The sequence below is a fragment of the Sorex araneus genome, chromosome 5, assembly GCF_027595985.1.
Source record: "Sorex araneus isolate mSorAra2 chromosome 5, mSorAra2.pri, whole genome shotgun sequence".
NCBI classification, from domain to species: Eukaryota; Metazoa; Chordata; class Mammalia; order Eulipotyphla; family Soricidae; genus Sorex; species Sorex araneus.
In genome coordinates this window covers 137,092,845-137,114,146 of record NC_073306.1, presented here as the reverse complement: position 1 = coordinate 137,114,146, position 21,302 = coordinate 137,092,845, and the positions used below count along the sequence as shown (strand labels likewise).

Sequence of the window (21,302 nt, the reverse complement as noted above, 5' to 3'; positions counted from 1 at the left end):
TGGTGCGCGCTGCTCCCAGGGAATCCTGCGTTTACAGGGGAATTAAGTGAAAGACTTGAAGTGTTTCCCTCTTGACATGGTGGCGTTTCAAAGAAACACTGATGGTGGGGGTGGGGGTGGGGGTTGGGGAGCATACCTTTCTAGAGGTATCTGATAGTTGGCAACTCTTAGATTTATCTCTTGGGAAAAAGGAGAAGAAACCCTCGTGACTGGCTTCCCAATCTCCCCTCTGACCACCACTACCACCACCACCACGCGCCTGCACACACCTGCACACACATTCTCACTGTGCAAGGACAGATGAAGTTTTAGGACATTGCACCGGAATTCAGAGTTCATTCCAGCAGGCCCAACCGCCTGGACCCTTGCCCCCTTGTCTGTGTGTGGGAACCAGAGCTTCGATTCACTTGATTTCCATGGTGTTCCCTGCTGTCTAAGGGCTCGTGCTGGGAGGACCAGGAGAGATGCCTCCTTTCCCCTTTTGTCATTATTATTATTTTTTTCCCAAGCTTTTCCATTTGGCAGCCTGCTAAGGCTGAGTCATTGCCAAAATAGTCTAATGGAGGCCGAGACAGGGCAGGATGGGGAACCAGGCGCTGGACCCTAGGAGAGAGGAAGCCGGTCAGAGGTTGGGATGGGGGCTAGGACTTCTCCCTCCTGCATCCACCGTGAGGTGGCATAAATGGTCTCACCTGTGGGAGCGAATGCCCAGGCTGTGTGCTGGGGCCAGGGAGGACTGCAGAGAGCTCATGGCTGCTGATTGGCTGGTGTCCATGGATGCGTCACCCCTGGACTCTGGGAAGGCTTGGACCAGGGGGATTGTGAAAACAGGGCGGGCACCTTTTAACCCACTCTCCAGGTAGAGTTGATATTTCTAATCCTTCACTTGTTACCTAGATGTTTCTCGAGTCAGCAGCCCCTGCTGGAAAAAGGAGGCGTGAATGCAAAGCAGTTGCTTCATTTATTCCCATTCCTGACAAATCCAGATTGCAAGTCACTAAAGAGGAAAAGAATAGAAGAATTCAATGTTTCATTCTCTTGGTTTCTTCAAGTTAGGGATCAGTTATGACAAAAATGCAAAAAGGAGAGAAGGAAGAGGCAAGATGACAGGGTGGAAATGGATTTTACTTGCCGAAGAGAATATTATAATAATTCTCTGTTATTTATCATTTTTATTTATAGATCCTAGTAAATGTGGGTAATTTTTTCACGCTGGAGTCTGTCTTTGTAGCCCCGAGAAAAGGAATTTACAGTTTCAGTTTTCACGTAATTAAAGTCTACCAGAGCCAGACAATCCAGGTATGTGTTTTGACCTCTTGGTTCTCTCTCCCGAACAACAATATTTATTGGTAGTGGGTTATGAATCTAAGCATTTATCTAAATATGTAGAAAAACTTCCTCTTTAGTTTATTTAAAAAGCAGTTACTGTTCCTTTTCTCCCCATTATAATGTCCATTAAAGCACATGATCAGAAGCATTTAGAAAAGCAAAATTGAACTTATTCCTTTAATAACAGCCAACTCTTTGAAAAATCATGGCTTAGTATAGTGACATAGATCTCTTTTTCTTTTCTTTTTTGCCCCCTGGCACAACTGTCTTTGTAAGATCTTGGTTTCGTTTACTACATGTGTAAAAATTCTTTGAACACCAAAGGAAAACTTAAAAGACTCGAAGAACTTTGTAAGTGCATAGTAAATAAAACACATTTGCTGTTGTTAAAAATTACGGGATACTGTTTACAATTAAAAACAAATCTGTGAAGGAATAATCAATATACTTAAAAAATGGTGCAGGCCTGCTTAAATTGTAAACAGTTTCTCCTTAATTAGTCTGATGCTAGTGAAGTCTTACCAGTTACTGTTCACTGCTAACAGTGTCCTTGGAACTGTGCTTTCAAAGGGAATGAACTTGACCTTGAACTCAAGGCCAACAATGGAATTAGTTCCTATCATAATCATATATGCTAAACTCAGTGTCTCAAACACATGTCTGTGGAATCCCAGGACCCCTTTTTCTTTTTGCTCGTTTGTTTTGGGGGGGTCATACCTGGCTGAGCTCAGGGTTTACTCCTGGCTCAGTACTCAGGGATCATTCCTGGTGGTACAAAGGGGACCTTCTGCAATGCTGGGGATCAAATCAGGTCACCTACATACAAGGCAAATGTCTTACTTCCTGTACTATCTCTGACCCCACAGAGCTTCTTATTAGATGCCCTATGTGTACATTTCACAGTCTCCATGCCATGACCGATGACACACTCACATACTCAAAAAAGAGTGGGTAAACTGAGTCACTTCGGATTTCATTTATTAAATGTTATTAGCAGAAAAAGAATGAATATCTTATACTCAAATTTACTTCCAGGGAAAAGCCTTTCCCAGACCCCCATGTCTAGAAACGTGTAACATTGGAGATAGTACATTCAAGAGAAAAGTGAATGCATGTTGAGTTGATTCTTTGCTAACTATCCACCATTAAAGTTTTTAGCGGCTGTGCTGATGGGCCCCTTTAATACTTATCTCTGTCAGGGTAACTGGACAAATCAGCATACTCAATCCAGGATTCTGTGTGATTTATATAACACTCTCTTGCTTCAGTTACACAGGACCCCCCCAAGGAGGGTAGTTGAATCTTACTGCATTTGGGCTTGCTAGGGCTTTGGGCCCTGCCTCTCTTTCATTAATATAGAAGAAGCTACAGCCTTTGACTTCTTTCTTAAAGGTTGTGTTGAATGTGAGAAATGGAGTCATAAACTCAATTAATGTGCTGAAGAGAGCCCTGTCTTACTGTGACATCTTACTGTTACAGGCATTTAAGGAACTGTCTAGGGGAGAGATTCCAAATTTTTTTGTTTCAATTACAAAGAAATCAGCCCATCATACATAAACAAACAATCTAGCTACTCCACCAGCCTAATCTGAAAGAGAGATGATACATTTTTTGACCAAGTCAATCCCATCTTTGATATTTATTTAGTGTCTCTTAGATCTTCTGCCTATGAGAAGAGATTTTCAGTGAGTTTTCTTTTTTTTCTTGTAGGTTAACCTGATGTTGAATGGGAAACCGGTCATATCTGCTTTCGCTGGGGACAAAGATGTTACTCGTGAAGCTGCCACCAACGGAGTCTTACTCTACCTGGATAAAGAGGATAAGGTTTACCTGAAACTGGAGAAAGGTAATCTGGTTGGAGGCTGGCAGTACTCGACCTTCTCCGGCTTCCTGGTGTTCCCCTTGTAGGCTCTGAGCCCCCCTCGCCCCACGGTCCTCGAGGGGACAGGCAGCCTGGCCCAGCGCTGTTGGAGATCACGTTCTCATCCTCTGATCGATGTCTCTTATTGATTTCTCATGGGTGCACCTGGATTCTCTTGAAGGATTCTAGGCCTGTGGCACCAGGTCCAAGTTCCACAGACGATTTTGGTGTGTGTCCATTCCGCTGTATTTGGATGGGGACTCATGGTGGCAAATTTCTCCCCACACTTCAGTGTAACACTTAACAGCTGTCTGCCAGCTGTGTTCTCCCTTTAGTTTCCTGGAATGGCCGAGTTCCTTGCAGAGGTGGCATTTTCTTTCTTTCTTTTTTTTTTTTTTAAAGACTGGCAACTGGGTCTGAGAATGAGAAAACTCAAGTTCTGTCTTCAAGCAACAGTTAGCGTGTTACTGCCAAAGAACTGTGTACTGTGTTGATCTATTGATTCCACTTGTTTTTGCTCCTTTCGGAGTTCATTGGTTTTGTTCTCTTATGGTAGCTGGGTATTGTTTTTTTCCTTTCTTCATTTCCGGTGATTGGCTTTGTGTCTTCTTACACGTAGGGCCTTGGGTGGTTTCCCACACACTGACCCTGTCGGATCACCCACATGACTTCCCATAAAAGAATAATAAAAAGAAAGAATGCTTCCTAGTTGTATTTTAATTATATATGTGAAAGAGTCATATTTTCCAAATTATATTTTCTAAATGGAAGAATAGATCTTAAATCTGATGAGGGAAACGTTGCTTACTCGAATTTTAAGTGCTCGAACCCCAAACCTCCACAAAAATGGTTCTCCTGCGTGGGAAATCTTGTACTTTATCGCCCAAGTTTAATTAATGTGATTGATAATAACCACTTTAATAAAAACCGAAGGGATTTTTTTCCCCCCTAGACATGATCACTTGATTAACTGGAGATGGGATACCCTTGTTTTTAATTATACCTATTTTTCAAGCCTTCTATTATTTGCAAGTATCATCTGGTTTTGCCTTAACTCCTTGAATTGTATATATTTATCTGTTTAGCTAATATTAAATCCAAGTATCCCATATCTAAACTTAGTGCAATATCTTATTTTATCTTTTGTACAGGTCATATGAATTCACAAAGTTATTTATGTCTGTTATAGAATAAAAGTTCATATATGTTAGTTGAATTGTTTTGTCCTTTAGTTTTAGAAACAATCTATTATGACTTATTTCCTCTCTCACCAAATTCTCTCCCTCCCTCCCTCCCTCCCTCCCTTCCTTCCTTCCTTCCTTCCTTCCTTCCTTCCTTCCTTCCTTCCTTCCTTCCTTCCTTCCTTCCTTCCTTCCTTCCTTCCTTCCTTTCCTTCTCTCCCTCCTCCTTTCCTTTCTTCCTTCCTTCCCTCCCTCCTTCCCTCCCTCCCTCCCTCCCTCCTTCCTTCCTTCCTTCCTTCCTTCCTTCCTTCCTTCCTTCCTTCCTTCCTTCCTTCCTTCCTCCCTCCCTCCCTCCCTCCCTCCCTTCCTCCCTCCCTCCTTTCCTCCTTTCCTCCCTCCCTCCCTCTCTCCCTCCCTTCCTTCCTTCCTTCCTTCCTTCCTTCCTTCCTTCCTTCCTTCCTTCCTTCCTTCCTTCCTTCCTTCCTTCCTTCCTTTCCTTCTCTCCCTCCTCCTTTCCTTTCTTCCTTCCTTCCCTCCCTCCCTCCTTCCCTCCCTCCCTCCCTCCCTCCTTCCTTCCTTCCTTCCTTCCTTCCTTCCTTCCTTCCTTCCTTCCTTCCTTCCTTCCTTCCTTCCTTCCTTCCTTCCTTCCTCCCTCCCTCCCTCCCTTCCTCCCTCCCTCCTTTCCTCCTTTCCTCCCTCCCTCCCTCTCTCCCTCCCTCCCTTCCTTCCTTCCTTCCTTCCTTCCTTCCTTCCTTCCTTCCTTCCTTCCTTCCTTCCTTCCTTCCTTCCTTCCTTCCTTCCTTCCTTCCTTCCTTCTTTCCTTCCCTTGAGCTTAAAAAAACCCTAAATTTTCAGTGCCTTTTGAATTGGTATAGGAAACCTTTTCTATGTTTAATCTGTTCTAATGCAGGAGTTACAAGCTTTCCAAAAGAGACTCAACGCAGGTAGTAGATTCTTCTTTCAGAAGCACTTATAGTTAGTGGACTTATAGTAGGTTTAAAAAGACCCCCAGAATATCATTAGCAGATGAGCTGGCGAATGAATCAATAGTGATGAATATAAAGAACATATTTTCAAACTAAAGACTTGGAAGAAAGTTCTGCCCTTTCCTCCATACTAAAACACGCACAGGAGATTGCGGCCTTTATTTCAAGAGAATTTGTTCTTACAGACGTCTATCCCAGAGATTTGGCACCATTTCCTGGTCTGGAGTCAATGAATGCAGTTTGGGGGAGCCCCCATTTTTGGTAGCTTGTGATCAAGAGGAAGGAGTTACGGGGGCCTGAGGGAGGAACATGCAAGCTGGTCTTCCTGGATAATCGTGAATAATCACCACATCAAAACATTCATTCATCCCGGGAAGGCTCCTCCTTCCCAAAGAAGAATTATCTGGCGATGTTGGCGAGGCGTTCTGTGTTTTGCTTGGCAGGCTGCCCCCTCCTCTGGCTTCCAGTCAATTCCCTCTCCGTGAGTGTGTAAGATGCAAAACCAATCATGTGCCGGAAGCCCTCCCGCCTTCTGCCAGTGGACCTGCACTCACCTCACTCCTTGTGAGCTCTCTGGAGTCAGGCTTTTTGTCCGTGCCCTGCAACAATGAATCATTCTGGAATAAACCCACTGTGAGTCACTGTGTTGGCAAAGTGGCAGAAGACGGTGGCAGTGACCTAATCTCTTAAAATGGGACCGAGAAAGGTCGGTACTTAACAAAGCAGGCCAAGGCCAAGTGTCTTGTGACCATCGTGTGTGTGTGTGTGTGTGTGTGTGTGTGTGTGTGTGTGTGTGTGTGTGTATGTGTGGTCTTTAAAAAATGTTTTTAAAAAAAATCTTTCTGAACATGGAGCCGCATTAGTCAAGGTCTTCCCTTTGATTCCGACGTCCCAGTGTGTGTAGACGGAATCCAGAATCCATTCACAGTGTTGAAGAGAAAGCCGATAGGGGCAGAACAAGTCTACAAGGAAGAACAAGTCTACAAGGAGAGTGTGCGCTCAAGGGTCCACGTTGCCCTGGGACCAGCTGCCCAGCTGCCGGGCCGAAACGCCGCCAGAAGCCTCATGAGAGGGGAGTAAGGCGGGCCTGGGACTCCGTCCACCTGGAGGTGCTTCTTCAGGAAGTGTGGACTCCCCGTCACCGAGAGGCAGTGAGCCAGCAGAAGCTACCAGAAGGATTGAGCAGAGGAGCACAGATTTGGGCAGAAGGGGGGGTGAGAATCTCCAATTGTTTATTTAGTTTTTTGAGTCCTACCCGGCAGTGCTCAGGGCTTACTCCTGGGGGTGCTCAGGGACTTTTAGGGGGTGTCAGAGATCCAGCCCTCTTAGCCACCTGCAGGCAAGCACCGTCCCCCTTGTCCTGTGGCTCCAGCCTTTGTCGATGGCCTTTACCTACCAGCTCTGAGACCTTGGGCACGTTTCCTACCTCTGAGATGGAAGTTTGTTTCGCCAGTGGATATGGGGGCTGCACGGACCCACCGTGCCACACGGACGCCGAGGAAGGGCCTAAAGCCCCAAGCCCAGAACCAGGTGAAGACGCCAGCAGGTGGAAGAAAGAGGTGGTGAGGATGGATGCCAGGAAGGCCAGCATGAGTCCGGAGGGGATGGGTCCAAGAGCAGAGGGTGTGGGCGGGCTGGAATTACTTCTAGACACAGAGCCAGATGCTGCCGGCATCGTCAATGACTTAAAAATAGTTCCAGAAATTGCTCCGTCCACAGAAATGCTAATTGAACACGGGCGTTTGCATCAGCTCTGTCTGCATTCATCAGCGCCGGGGCTCCCCTCCTCCCGGTCAGTGCCTCGGTCTCCTGACCCACGGGGAAACCCCAGCTGACGGAGAGAGCCCACACACAGCCCCTCGTGGATTCCAGCTGCTCTCGGGGTGGCTCCTGCGCGATCCCAGATTCTGTCGGACTCCGACGATCTAAGTCATTTTTTTCGGTTTTTTGCTTTCTGTTTGGGTTGTTCGTTTAAGGCTCTTTCATCCTTTCTTCTTTGGTCCCTGGCAACGTGCATAGCTGCCTGTCTTCCCCGAGCCTTGACTTGTCAGCAAGTTCCTGCTTTAAATCTCGAAACGGAAATCTGTGACATCAATTCACTGCGTCTGAAGCTGCTGTGCGCTCTGCTGGGTACCCAGCCCCCAGAGATCAGAGGCGTTTGCCGTTTCCCCGAGGGGGTGGGTCATAAGGAATTGGTTTCGGGAAGGTTCCTCTCTCTGTCTTCCCTGACACGGGCCTCTCTGGGACGAGGCTTTCAGATCCCTGTGAATCAAAATGATGCTCTTTTCCCTTGGTCCCAGCTACAGAAAAAGACTTCTTTATGAATCTTTGGCGTTCTTCCCTGTCAGTTTCTCGAACTAATATGCTAAGAAGCTACGCGTTTTTCTGGAAGTCTGACGAAATGTTAACTCTGATGCCATGAGGGCTGTGGGGGTGTGGAGGGACCTGGAAGCATCTCTAAGGCACATGCAGGGGCTGTGCTGGGCAGTGCTGACCCACACTAGCAAGAGTGTCCACTATTGCTCGGGATGGGTAACTCAGAGAGTGGCCTGAGGTGCTGGCTTTCCCCGGGCTCCATTGAAGAGTCCCAGGCGGAGCTCAGAGTCTCTGAAGACTGACCTTCAGCATTTCTGCGGCCGCGCCCCCAGGTTCAAGGGCAAAGGGAATGGACGAGGCTCTGTCCTCCTCGACCACCTGCTTCCTCACCTGGGCAGCACGGGGAGGCAGTCCCAGGGGCATCTAGGACCTGGATCTCTCTGGGCTGTCTCTGGAGCCTGCGGGCTCTGGGGTTCTCACCCTTCTGGAAGGTCCAGGGACAGGGAGCCCTAGGGTTACGGCGGATAAGCAGGCCCACCCTGTTCCCCGGGATGCCCAAAGGAACAGTAGCAGTTTATGCAGAGGAAGGACCAGAAAGACTGTATCAGAAAAAAAGAGGAGTTGAGCCCTGTCCCCTCCCACTCTGCCCGCCCTCCCCCACCCCCACAATGCCCCATAAGAATGAAGGGAAGTCTTTTAAAAAATTTTTATTAGTGAATCACCGTGAGGTACAGTTACAAACTTATTAACTTTCATGTTTTGCATTTCATACAGTGATCGTTGACCCATCCCTCCACCAGTGCCCATTCTCCTCCACCAATGATCCCAGTATCCCTCCCACCACCCCCACCCCATCCCCCACCACCCCACCCTGCCACTGTGGCAGGGCTTTCCCTTCTGTTCTCTCTCCTTTTGGGTGTTGTAGTTTGCAATAGAGGTATTGAGTGGCCTTCATGTTCGGGCTATAGTCTACTTTCAGTTCGTGTCTTCTAACCCCAATGGGTCCTCCTGACATCCTCTACTTGGTGTTCCCTTCTCTATCTCAGCTGCCTTTTTCCCCCAGCATGTGAGGCCAGCTTCCAAGCTGTGGGGCAGACCTCCTGGTCCTTATCTCTACTACTCTTGGGTGTTAGTCTAAGGGAAGTCTTTTTTTTAAAAAAATTTATGCTTTTTAATGAATATCTGTGAGATAGTTACAGACTTAGAAACTTTCGTGATTACATTTCATTCATACAATGATCGACTACCCATCCCTCCTACCAGTGCCCATTCTCCACCACCAATGTCCCAGCATCCCTCCCCTTCCCCCTACCCACACCTGTGGCAGGCACATTCCCTTTTACTCTGGCTCTCCTTTTGGGTGTTATGGTTTGCAATATAGGTACTAAGCAGCCATCTTGTTTGGTCCAGAGTCTGCTTTCAGCACGCATCTCCCATCCCGAGCGAGCCCTCCGAGCATCCTTCACGTAGTGGTCCCTTCTCTATCCCAGCTGCCTTTTAAGAATGGAGGGAAGTCTCCTAGAGTGGCTACCTGTGGCCAGAACTCCCAGGCACCTTCCTCCTTGGGCCAGCATCCTGCTGGGAGAAAGATGTCAGGGCATTTCTGTGTGAGGGAATGGTCCGCTCCAGGCTTGGTCCAGATGGGCCTAAATTCAGTGTGCTGGGGTGTGGCCTCAGGGTGAAGTCGGTGGCCCCCAAGGGTGGCCTCTGTGAGGCGGGGAGGAGAGAGATGGTCACTTTCTCCTGACCTGCCTCTGCCAGCCCTGGCTGTCTGGGAAGGCTGGGACTGATCAAGTCTGTGATGAGGCCCTGCCAGGTCTTCTCGGCATGGGGGTGGCTGATCACCGCCACCTGATTTCTTGAGGAAGCTCTGGACTCAGGCTAGGGCGAGGAACTGCTCCTTGCAGGAAGGGGAAGTCAGTCCTGGGCCTTCCCTAGGATTCCTGAGTTCTTCTCGTCTGGCCTCACAGAAAAGAATTTCAGTAGACAAGCAGTGAAGTAAGACAGGTTTTATTTGGAGGGTTTTGAGGAAAGGGAAGGAGGGAGAGAAAGAGAGTAAGGCGCTCAGGAGAGAACACAGGCTGATGAGTCAAAAGCACACGTGTGTGTGTGTGTGTGTGTGTGTGTGTGTGTGTGTGTGTGTGGTGGGGGTTGGGAGGGAAAGGGGAGCACTGGGGAAGGGAGGAGAGGAGGAGGGGGAGAGGGAGGCAGGGAGAGGGGGAAGTCAGCACACCCCCTTTTTCTAGGGGCCAGGCCAGCCGGCACATTTAAAATTCACTCAAAGGTAGAAGTCTTTTAAAAACAATTTTTTTTTTTTGCCTCAATGTTGATATATATAAAGAGGAAATCCATCCCTGGTTTCAGGTCCTGAGCTGAGCAGGTCCTGGGTGGCTCCCAGGAAGGAGGGAGGCTGCAGGGAGGTTCTGGGAGCTCTGATTGGGCTTACTTGAGGACCAGCTGCCCACCCCCCTCCCCCCACCCCTGAGCTTGCCCAGAGCTGGGAGTTAGGAGGAGCTGGGGGTCCTGGGTGGCTCCCAGGATGGAGGGAGGCTGCAGGGTGGTTCTGGGAGCCCTGATTGGGGGCGTGCAGGCCCCCTCCCCACCCTCCCGGCATGGCTGTGTGTGGGTGAGGCTCGCTTTTCACATCCGGGTGCAATCAGTGGGGAGCAGAGAATGAGAGGAAGGAGGGTGGCAGAGGGGAGACTTGCAGCCACTTTGTCCCTGTAGGACAAGAGTAAAGGGGTTGACCCATCATGTCCCAGCACCGCTTTCCCGGCCTTATTCCCCCCTACAGAAAGAGGGGGCTGGCTGGGAGTGGGTGGGAGGGAGGTCTCTGAGAGGTGACCAAGATGAGACAGGTCTGATGGACGTCGGAAGGTCCAGCCTCAAGGCCGTGGCGTCAGGGAGGAGGCCCTGGACTGGGAGTTTCAGGCTTAGCTGCACAGACAGCCCAGGGAAAAGGCTCCAGGCGGAGAGCTACAGCAGTCAATCTCTCCTCGCCCTCTGTTTTGTTTGCGTGGGTTTTGATTAAATTCTGGGCGCTCTCTCTCTCTCTCTTTCTTTCTTTCTCTCTCTATTCTTTCTTCCCTTCCTTCCTCCCTCCCCTCCTTCCTTCCTTCCTTCCTTCCTTCCTTCCTTCCTTCCTTCCTTCCTTCCTTCCTTCCTTCCTTCCTTCCTCCCTCCCTCCCTCCCTCCCTCCCTCTTCCTTCCTTCCTTCCTTCCTTCCTTCCTTCCTTCCTTCCTTCCTTCCTTCCTTCCTTCCTTCCTTCCTTCCTCCCTCCCTCCCTCCCTCCCTCCCTCCTCCTTCCTTCCTTCCTTCCTTCCTTCCTTCCTTCCTTCCTTCCTTCCTTCCTTCCTTCCTTCCTTCCTTCCTTCCTTCCTTCCTTCCTCCCTCCCTCCCTCTTCCTTCCTCCCTCCCTTCCTTCCTTCCTTCCTCCCTTCCTTCCTCTCCTTCCTTCCTTCCTTCCTTCCTTCCTTCCTTCCTTCCTTCCTTCCTTCCTTCCTTCCTCCCTCCCTCCCTCCCTTCCTTCCCTCTCTCTCTCTCTCTCTCTTTCTTTCTTTCTTTCTTTCTTTCTTTCTTTCTTTCTTTCTTTCTTCTTTCTTTCTTTCTTTCTTTCTTTCTTTCTTTCTTTCTTTCTTTCTTTCTTTCTTTCTTTCTTTCTTTCTTTCTTTCATGTTTGGGCCACACCCGGCAGTGCTCAGGGCTTACTCCTGGCTCTGCACTCAGGAATCTCTTGCTGGGGTTCAGGGGACCATATGGGGTGCTGAGGATCGAAACTAAGTCAGCAGTGTGCCAGACAAGGGCCTTGACTATCTCTCTGGCTCAGTTTATTCTGGGTTCTGTGTTTGTCTCCATGGTGCCTGGGATCGACCCCGGGCCCTTGCTCAGGCGAGGTGGGCTTCCTGCTTAGCCAAAGCTGCCAGCCCACTGTCTTGTCCACTTTGTTGTTGTCCTGTTTAATCAGGGCCAGTGGGCACTCAGAGGGGCGAGGGCCTGGGGTCATCTCTCTGGTCACCGTGGCCTGCAGCCTCCTTCGTGAAGCTGGGCGGGGCCCTTCTCTCCCCAGATCCTCCCTGAGTCAGAAATGCACACAGTCATCAGGGCTTGCTTCAAAGTCGCGAAGCTCTGAGTGTCAGCATTTTTCACACCCCATGGAAAAGTGCTGTGACGTCTTTCCCCCGAAGACGGCCGGGAGCAGAAGCAGCATCTTCCGAAGCTGCTGTGTCCCAGGCGGCAGAGACGCACCAAGGGCCCCGGGACAAGGCAGAGGCGGCCGCGGCCCTGAGCACGGGCCCCGCAGCGCCAGGGAAGGGAGTGGAACGGACACGGAGATGTGGATTCTGCTCTCCCCGGGCCTGCGCCCCGCGCCCCCCCACCCCGCCGCTCCTCTTCTCTGCAGCGGGGAGGGAGGCCGGCGCCCAGCCGTTAGGGAACTTGACGGACCGTGGGCAGTGGCAGACCGTCCTTCGCTGGCCGGATCCCGAGCCCGGCTGCTGAGACTGTCTGGCCACTTCCCTCCAGGCCGAGGAGCACTTCTCAGCCGTGTGAGGATGCTGCTGGGCCGGGGGCCACAGTGGACTCTGTGCTGGGGGAGGCGTGACAAAGGGGCTGGTGCCTGGCCCCTCTGCGGGAAGGTGAGACGCTGCTCTGTAAGTACCCTGGAAGGAGCGACGGAGCCGGAGGCGTGGGTGTAAGCCAGACTTCTGGGCAAGACTTCCGTCTCCTCCCTGATGGAGTGGCCGCGGGGAGTGGAAGGAAGGTGGACACGTGCCCTCACTGCCCCTAGGCATGGGCATGAAACTGTGTGTGGCAGTCGGCAGGGCCAGAAGGCCACGTGGTTTTCAGCGTGACACGGAGGTTGATGGAAGGCGGTGAGGCCAGAGCCTGGTCTCCAGTCTGGGACCACCCCCCGAGTCAGGGAACGGACCCCCTGATTGTGCCTCTACCGGAGCCTCCGTCCAGTAAACTCTCTGCCTTTGTTCTTCCTACGAGCTCCAGAGACCTGGCAAATGCTTCTTCATGGCACATATGTGTGCACATACATGTTTACATAAACACCCCTTCCCCAAATACACACATACATGCACACCTATACACACAGTCCCCATACCCTCCCCCCAACACACACACACACACACACACATACACATACATACACAGAGGCTAGGACAGGTTGGCATGAACTCTCTCCTGCTCCTGGCCTGTTTCTCTCCTGGGTTCAGGCACTAGTTCTGGGGTCTTGTGACCCCTGGTTGGGAGAGGGCTACATGGGGTCCCTGTAGGTCAGGGTCCCTGTGGGCCAGGGTGGAGGTGACCAAGTGTCTCAGTTGTTTTCTGGAGATAGTGAGGGAAAGAGCCGGCACCGGGTTTGGGAGGTGGAGGGGAAGAGGAAGGAGGGAAGGACCTTCACGGGGTCTCCTGGGCGTCACTGTCACCCAGTGTTGATGGGAAGACCTGAGATGCCGTAAATACTCTTCTTATCCCTGAACTCTTGTTTGGACTGTTTGACCAGGCCGAGATCCCACTGAAGGAGTCACATGAAGACAGATCGCGATGCAACAAGCAAAAGATCTTTATTGGCTTAGCTTGAGCTAGGGCCCTTGCCTGGCTCACTGACACAGTGGAACCTTCTCGAAACGAGTCTCAAAAGTGAGGGGTTTCTATACCATAACATTATATAATGGACTTTCCTCGGACCACCCTTTTGGCCGAAGCCTGAGGGACTTTTCACCACCTTGTACTTAGCTGATTGGTTCTCAGTTGGAGTTACATAAAGGTTACGTAAGGGTTACATAAGGGGGACTTTCCTACCTGCATCTTATTGTAACTCTAGTTGACCTCACCAGGGCTATCTCACTTTGGGAAATCATGACTCAATTCTAGGAATCTGCACTCAATTCCAGGAAGTCTGGAACTGAAACCTAGGCCTCGCTTCTTCTTGCTCCTTTATCGAGCCTGTCATGGCGCTGCTGTGCTTGTGCTTCTCTGTCTCCCAGTACCTGTGCGGGCCTTGCTTCCTACTTCACTCACTGGCTTTAATGAGTTATTATTTTTACTGTTCGAGAATCATAAATGCTCACCTTCATTCTCAGTTTGATCGGAGGAAGTCCCTTCAGTTGGCTTTTTTTCATAGTACTTGTTTTATTCATGGAGCACTCTCTGTGTGTGTGTGTCTGTGTATGTGTGTGTGTGTGTAGCAAGGTAGTTTCATTGAGTCAAACTTGTTCAGGAAAATGTGAAAGGAGAGAAAGAGGAGAAACCTGTCCGAGAGACAACACAGGCTTCTCCACAGTGGAGATGGCAAAGAAACAGAAAGATAAGCAAGTGAGATACTTGGGCTTCAACCATTCAAGGGGGAAAATGGACTTAAATAACAAGCTTCTTGGAGCACTCTCTTGCATACAAAAAGATGTTTCCACTTATTCGTCTACATTTTCTTTCCCTGCCCAGGAGAGAATCCTTTTTCTAGGTTTTAGCTCCTCTTAGTGGTTTCTGGTAGTTGGAAATCAAGCGCAGGGAGTTCTGTGTGTTCATTGCTGGAATTCCTGCTTCAAAGCATTGTCTGTGGATAAGCAGCAGAGTATGAGCATGCATTATACACATAGAACTCTGTCCGTCCATCCACCATCCACCCACCTATGAGTCTATCTGTCCACCTACCCATCCATTTACTCAGCTACCATTTATCCATCCATCATCCATCCATCCATCCATCCATCCATCCATCCATTCATCCATCCAACCATCCATCCATCCATCCATCCAACCATCCATTCATCCATCCAACCATTCATCCATCCATCCAACCATCCATCCAACCATCCATCCATCCATCCATCCATCCATCATCCATCCATCCATCCATCCAACTACCTATCCATCTGTCCATCCATCAAAATACCCATCCATCCATCCATCCAACTACCTATCCATCTGTCCATCCATCAAAATACCCATCCATCCATCCTTTCATCTATCCACCCACCTATCCATTCATCCATCCATCCATCTATAAATCATCCATCCACCCACCTACCTACCTATCTATTCACACATCCATCCATCCATCCATCCATCCATCCACCCCCCCCAAGCAATCAGTTTTGTCCGATAAGCCAATTTCAACCTCACACCATGTTCTCTCCCCTCCCATATTTATGGATTAAGCACAGTGATCTTCTAAGCTCCATGCCCTTGTCCCTCCATACCTTGAGCTCCTCCCTCTGCCTCTTCCCTCATTCAGGATCTACTGTGGGCTGGGCTGCCCCTGTGACACTCTTCCCATGTGCCTGGGACTGAATGTTCTCACCCCTCCTAGACCCAGCACCTGCTGTGGAGCTGCTCCCTCTTCTTACCCACTTACAGCTCCTCATGCCCAGTCCTTGCCTGCCCTCAGGGGTGTGCCCTCACCCTGTGGGGTACCAGCTATGCCCTGGCCTCTCACACACACCCTGCCCGTGTTCTTTGCACACACACCCCACAGACGCTGGCTAACACCCCTCCCTCCTGACTTGTTTTCTCTGACCCGACTCCCCTTTGGGACTTGGCCTCCCATCCTTGACATGCTTTGTCTGTCTTGTCACTCCATGTCTTGACAGAGAGGGGGCTCCTTGCTGACAGGCCAAACCGTCTGCCTGCTTCCGAGACTCCTGACATGGTCAGCAAGGGACTCCAGAGCAAGCTGGTCACTTAGCATCAGCCATTGCTTGCTCTCTTGGGGTGCTCATCTTTACCGCCCCCAGTCTTGCTCTGCTTCTCTTCGGAGGCACACAGGCAGCCCAGTGATCATAACGGTCTAGGTGACAGGCACAGGAGGGCAGGAGGGACATGCCTTGCTTCCTTGAAGATGCAGGTGAAGCTGGGGTGAGACTTGCTTTGTTTCCATCTCCTGCCTCTGGTGACCTGTAAGGATGGAGCATCCCTGGGTCAGACACGAGTCATGATAGACCCGAGACTGGTGTGAGTGGGAAATCATATCTGCCGGGGTGAGCTCAGAGCTTTGGATGTTTCTTATTTATTTATTTTTTTGCTTTTTGGGTCACACCCAGAGATGATCAGGGGTTACTCCTGGTTCTGCACTCAGGAATTACCCCTGGCCATGCTCAGGGGACCCTATGGGATGCTGGGAATCGAACCCGGGTCGGCCTCGTGCAAGGCAAATGCCCTCCCCGCTGTGCTATCACTCCAGCCCCGCTTTGGATGTTATTACACAATTAAATGGAGCAACAGAGAAAGGGCGCCTTGGGTCAGAGTCACCACTTACTTTCATTCACAAGACGCAGTTGGCAGGGGAGCGGGAGGGGGTGAAAAGGAGCTGATGGGAATGGATCTCCAATATTCTCCTGGCACACGGAGCACTGTGACTGCACCATGCCACCAGCTCTGCAGAGTACACGCCAGGGGCCCGTTATGCCCAGACAGGGCAGGTCCAGCCTGGTGTGACCAGTCTCTCATTTCCTCCTCTGGTTTCTGGGGTTATCGAAATGTGACGTCTGGCCAGTTCATTCCAGCCCCCCTCTGAAGGCGGACCTGCGGGTGCTGGCACAGTCTTCAGGCTAGTGGGACAGATAAATGCCCAAATCACCGTCCGTGTGGCAGGGTGTCAAGGCCCCATGGCGGAAATAACCACTTCTCTGGCTTTGAGCCTCAGCCTCTCACTTGTGTGCCAGAGCTGGCAAGGATGCTTGGTGGACAGGGTGAGAGGTGAGAGGAGGGACGGGATGACAAGCCGCTCTGGGCAGTCGGGCGGGTCTGTGGCTTTTCCCTCAGAGCATCCTGATTTCTCTCCAGAAGCAAAGATTCCCGTTTTCTTCTTATTGATTGATTGATTAATTGATTGATTTTTTTTCTGTTTGTTTTTGGGCCACTTCTGGTGGTGCTCAGGGCTTACTCTTGTCTGTGGCCAGGGATCACTTCTGGTGAGGTTTGGAAGACCCCAGGCCAGGTACCCTACCCACTGTACTACTAAGCTGGCCCCCAGAGCTGCTTTCGAATCACTGGTGTTAGAACCCAGACACTTCATTCTCCTCCTATTCAGTGTTCCTCGTACATATGCAAGGTCACCTGGACCAGAAGGAAAGATTCTGTGCTTCACATGTTCCCAAGTGTAGGAGTGGGGGTGTTGGTGTTGGGGGGCGGAATCCCAATAGGTCAGGGCTTATTGGTCTTGTTAAGATTCCGGCTCCAGGTGGTGGGGAATGTGCACTGGTGGAGGGGTGGGTGTTTGGTCATTGTGTGATTGTAACTCAGACATGAAGGCTTGTAACTGTATCTCATGGTGAATCAAAATTAAAAAAAAAAATGATTCCGGTTCTGACCCAGTCAGCCTGGAGTCTGCTCCATGGGTGAATATTACTAATAAAAGTCATTCGTGGGGACCGGGTTGCTGTTCTTATCCTGCCCCTGGAGCACAGAAGAGGAGTTAGTTGGGCGTGAATGGAGTGAGCGAAGTCAGGGCAGAGAACTGGAGAGGTGGGAAAAGAAACGGGGGGCTTTGTGACCCCGAGGAATCAACCGTTCCAGTTTCTCTACCCAAGCACACGGCACAGATCCTCAGGAAGGGACCCTGGTGACAAAGTTGGGGGAGAACAGGACAAGTCCACCAAGCTTGATTTCCCCGGTGGGGAGATGGGAGGGGGGCGAATACAGCCCACCTGTGCCTCCTGCCTTGGCCCCAAGGGCCAGTTCTCCTCTTGCTCTCCTCACTTTGCCCATCTGGAGGGTGTGGTCACAGGCTACCCAGCCAACCCTTCGTGGGAGGAGGCATCTGGGAGTTTTTGGGACACACCCGGCAGTGCTCAGGGCTAACTCCCACTTCTGAGCTCAGGGATCACTCCTGGTGGGGCTGGGGACCCTAGCTGGTGCGGGGGATCGAACCTGGGCCAGCTGCATGCAAGGCAAGCGCCCTCCCCACTGTACTATGGCCCCAGCCCTAGAAGATCCGTTTCTATATCTGCCACTGACTGTGCAAAAGTTCAGACCCAACACCTCTCCCAGGGAAATACTTAGAGGCTCAATATTGTATAGATCCTTTGGCGTGACCAATAACGGGGTTGATAATGCACTCCATGAGGGAGAATCCCCACAAGGTGTGGTTTCTCAAGAGGTTCATCATCCGGATTTCTAGGGGATGAAGACTTTTGTTAGATTGGTCAGAGGCAGAGGGATAGAGCAGACAGACACTTGGAGAAGGAGTGCTCCAATTGGGGGGGTGTTAATTCAGCAGGAGCACCCCCCAATGGAGATACTCAGGACTCGGGGCGATGAGCACTTGAGAGAGATCTTAATTTCCAGGTGTATGACTTAATAACAATGTACATGTTTCATATGACAGTTTCTGTAGGTCAGGGGTCTTGGACCCAGTTTAGGAGGGTGTCTCCCGAGTCTGTCAGTCTACCCAGAATCCTGCTATTGGCTGGACATCCCTGGAGGTGCTCCCCAGGGCCCTGGTGAGTCTCCCATAGACATTTCCCCTGTTAAGCTGGTATCACGACTGGACCATTCCCCCCTTCCCCCCACCAAGGGCTCTATGGTGACTTCAATATTCCCTTTGGCAATAGCCACCTGGCAACATTGGGAAAGAAGTTGCTTATTACTTATAAGACCTGGAAATTATTGAACACACCTGGAGGTGGGGAAGAAAACACGGTCCTAGGGTCCTGTTTATTGGACCGGGAATGGGGAAGGGCTGGGTTTTGCGGGCTCACTATTGGTAAATTTAGAACATAAGAGCAATGGCTTAAACATGCAAAGCTGTAGCACTGTCATAGCACTGTCGTCCTATTGTTCATCGATTTGTTCGAGTGGGCACCAGTAACGTCTCCATTGTGAGACTTGTTACTGGTTTTTTTTTTTTTTTTGCATATCGAATACACCACAGGGATCTTGCCAGGCTCTGCCATGTGGGTGGGATACTCTCGGTAGCTTGCCGGGCTCTCTGAGAGGGATGGAGGAATCGAACCTGGGTCAGCAAGGCAAACGCCCTACCCGCCGTGCTATTGCTCCAGTACAAAGCATGCAAAAAGAGACAAACGTTTTTAAAAAAGGAAATGCAGAAAATAAAGGGAGAACTACACATCGTCCCAAGGAGTTGGTGATCTTCCATCACCAGGATTTATAGGACAATGTTTCCTCCACGGGGCAGCCGGCAGGCTGGCTCCTTGGTCCTGAGTCTGGCAGGGCGGCTGAGTGAGCCACCCCTCTTTGGAGTGATGCCTGGGTACCAAAGCTTCAGTCAGACTCTTGCCTTCCCAGAGCGAGGAGCCAGCGGTCAAGGTTGGCTTCACAGGGTCTAGTCACAGTTCCTCACATGCTCACACCGGAGAGGTCAGCTGATCTGAGGTGGCAAGTGAAGGCGCCACAGGGGGCGTGGCCACCTCTGAGCTCATGCCTGCGGTTTGCTGGGCGGATCCACTCGTGCCAGAGCCCGTGGACTGAAAGCCTCAGTTCCTCACAGGTCATCGACAAAAGACCCCCCTTGGCAATTGGGACCTTGGCAACATGGCGGCACACGTTGTCCACACGTTAACGTGTAAGCAGAGGTGGTAAGATGCAGAGCACGCAGCAGGACAGAGCCACTATTTTCACAATTTGATTCTAGCGTGGACAGCCCCTCATTGTCGCCAAGTTATAGCCCTTCAGCGCAAGTCACGGACCAGAGGATGATGCATAAAAGAATAGTGGCTGGTGGGGATTATTGGAGATCAGTACCCCAAACAAATAGACGTGAAGCAAAGCAGGGGTCTAAGAAACTGTCCTATCCAAAGTAAACCCTCCAAAGAGAATTCTGGTCAAGTCCATGCAGTGCTGTAATAAAGCTGGGTGATGCTTGGGGCTCCCCAAGTCAGAGTTGCTAGGTCATCCGAAACACTAAAGCCACCTTACACTTGGAGAGTGCTTACTTTGGACGGTTATCAGCTCGGTAGACACCAGGGCCAGGAATATTGCCCCAGAGTTGGAAGCCTGTCTCATGAGCTGGGGGAGAAGGCAGCTGGGATAGAGAAGGGATCACCAAGACAATGATGGTTGGAGGAATCGTTCAGGGACGGGAGATGCATGCTGAAAGCAGATAAAGGACCCAACATGATGACCTCTCAGTATCTGTATTGCAAACCATAATGCCCACAAGTAGAGAGGGAGTATGGAGGAAATTGTCATGGAGGCAGAGGGAGGGTAGAAAGGAGAGTATACTGGGGACATTGGTGGTGGGGAATGTGCACTGGTGGAGGGATGGGTGTTTGATCATTGTGTGATTGAAACTCAAACATGAAAACTTGTAAATGTATCTCATGGGTTCAATTAAAAAAAAAAGAAGAGGGACCGGAGAGTAGATAGAGCGTTTGCCTTGCACACGGCCAACCCGAGTTTGATCCCTGGCATCCCATATGGTTCCCAAAGCACCGCCAGGAGTAATTTCTGAGTGCAGATCCAGGAGTAATACCTGAGCATCACCGAGTGTGATCCAAAAGGCGAAAAAAAAAAAGGATTATCAGCTGATAAAGTTTAATTTGCTAGAACCCCACTTAGGGACCAGACTTTGGATTTTGTAAAGAAATAATTTGATAAGGCATTGGCAGGAGGGCTTCCACTCACTGGACATGTGGTCAATGGTCCATCCACTGCCTATGCGGTGCCAGGACACAGAGAGGAGCAGGACCAATCCAGTGCGGCCCAGACACAAGGCAAGTGTGGACAGATGGATGGGGATGAAGAGAGCGCCTCCACATGCCAGGTTGGTCCTGACCAAGGGCAAGAGGAGCATCTGTTTTTGTTTGTTTGATTTTTGGATCACACCCGGTGATGTACAGGGGTTACTCCTGGCTCTGCACTCAGGAATTACTCCTGGCAGTGCTTGGGGGACCCTATGGGTTGCTGGGGATCGAACCCGGGTTGGCCACGTGCAAGGCAAATGCCCTACCAGCTGTACTATCGCTCCAGCCCCAAGAGGACCATCTTTGGGGACAATATTAAGGAGTTGTGGGGGGCTGGGGGAGTCAGCATACATGGCTTGTGTGAGGCACAAGCTTGATCTCCGGCATCCCAAGGTCCCCGATCAGAGTCAGGTATAGCTCTGATATATAGGTATATATATATACATATATATATAGCTATATCTCTCTATATCTATCTATCTATCTATATATAGCTCTGCTATAGGTATAGCACCTAGCACTGAGGTCTGGGAACTGAACTGGGAGTGAGCAAGGCGTGTGTGTGTGTGTGTGTGTGTGTGTGTGTGTGTGTGTGTGTGTGTGTGTATGGAAGTATGGAAATAACCTTGGACAGGAAAAATAGGAACCGAGCAAGCACCTGAAGCGGCCTGTTCTCCAGGTGTCGTTGAGCACGGGCTGGAGGAGAAAGGAGTCGGATAAAATCCGGCAACCGGAGAGGGCTGTGGAATGCGACGTTGCATCCGCCTTACTGGGGGTTGCTTCCCAGCCCCGTTTGCAAGCGAGTTAATGAGATGCTTCAATTCACTTCGGCGGCCTCAAGTGTTGGTACAACTCAGTGTTGACTTCTGCCCCTCCTCTCCAGAAGACCAAAGTCATGCATTTTTAATTGGAGTCTTTCAGCCAAAGAGCAGGCTGGCTCGCTGCCCAACTGGTGGGTGAGGATGTAGGGAGAGACAC

At 50.4% G+C, this 21,302-nt stretch overlaps 1 protein-coding gene across 1 annotated transcript; it reads left to right on the top strand.

Moving 5' to 3' along the window:
* The first annotated feature begins 749 nt into the window (after positions 1-749).
* CBLN4 (cerebellin 4 precursor) lies at positions 750-4,400 on the top strand. The gene is made up of 3 exons (XM_055139955.1): positions 750-803; positions 1,183-1,299; positions 3,040-4,400. The coding sequence occupies exons 1-3, from the start codon at positions 750-752 to the stop codon at positions 3,235-3,237; spliced, it is 369 nt and encodes a 122-aa protein (XP_054995930.1). The 3' UTR covers positions 3,238-4,400.
* The last annotated feature ends 16,902 nt before the right edge of the window (positions 4,401-21,302 follow it).

Coding starts and splice junctions, on each gene's coding strand:
- CBLN4 (XM_055139955.1), top strand. CDS start 750: ATGGCTGCTGATTGGCTGGTGTCCATGGATGCGTCACCCCTGGACTCT. Junction 804..1,182: donor CACCCCTGGACTCTGGGAAG/GCTTGGACCAGG, acceptor TTTTATTTATAG/ATCCTAGTAAATGTGGGTAA. Junction 1,300..3,039: donor ACCAGAGCCAGACAATCCAG/GTATGTGTTTTG, acceptor TTTTTCTTGTAG/GTTAACCTGATGTTGAATGG.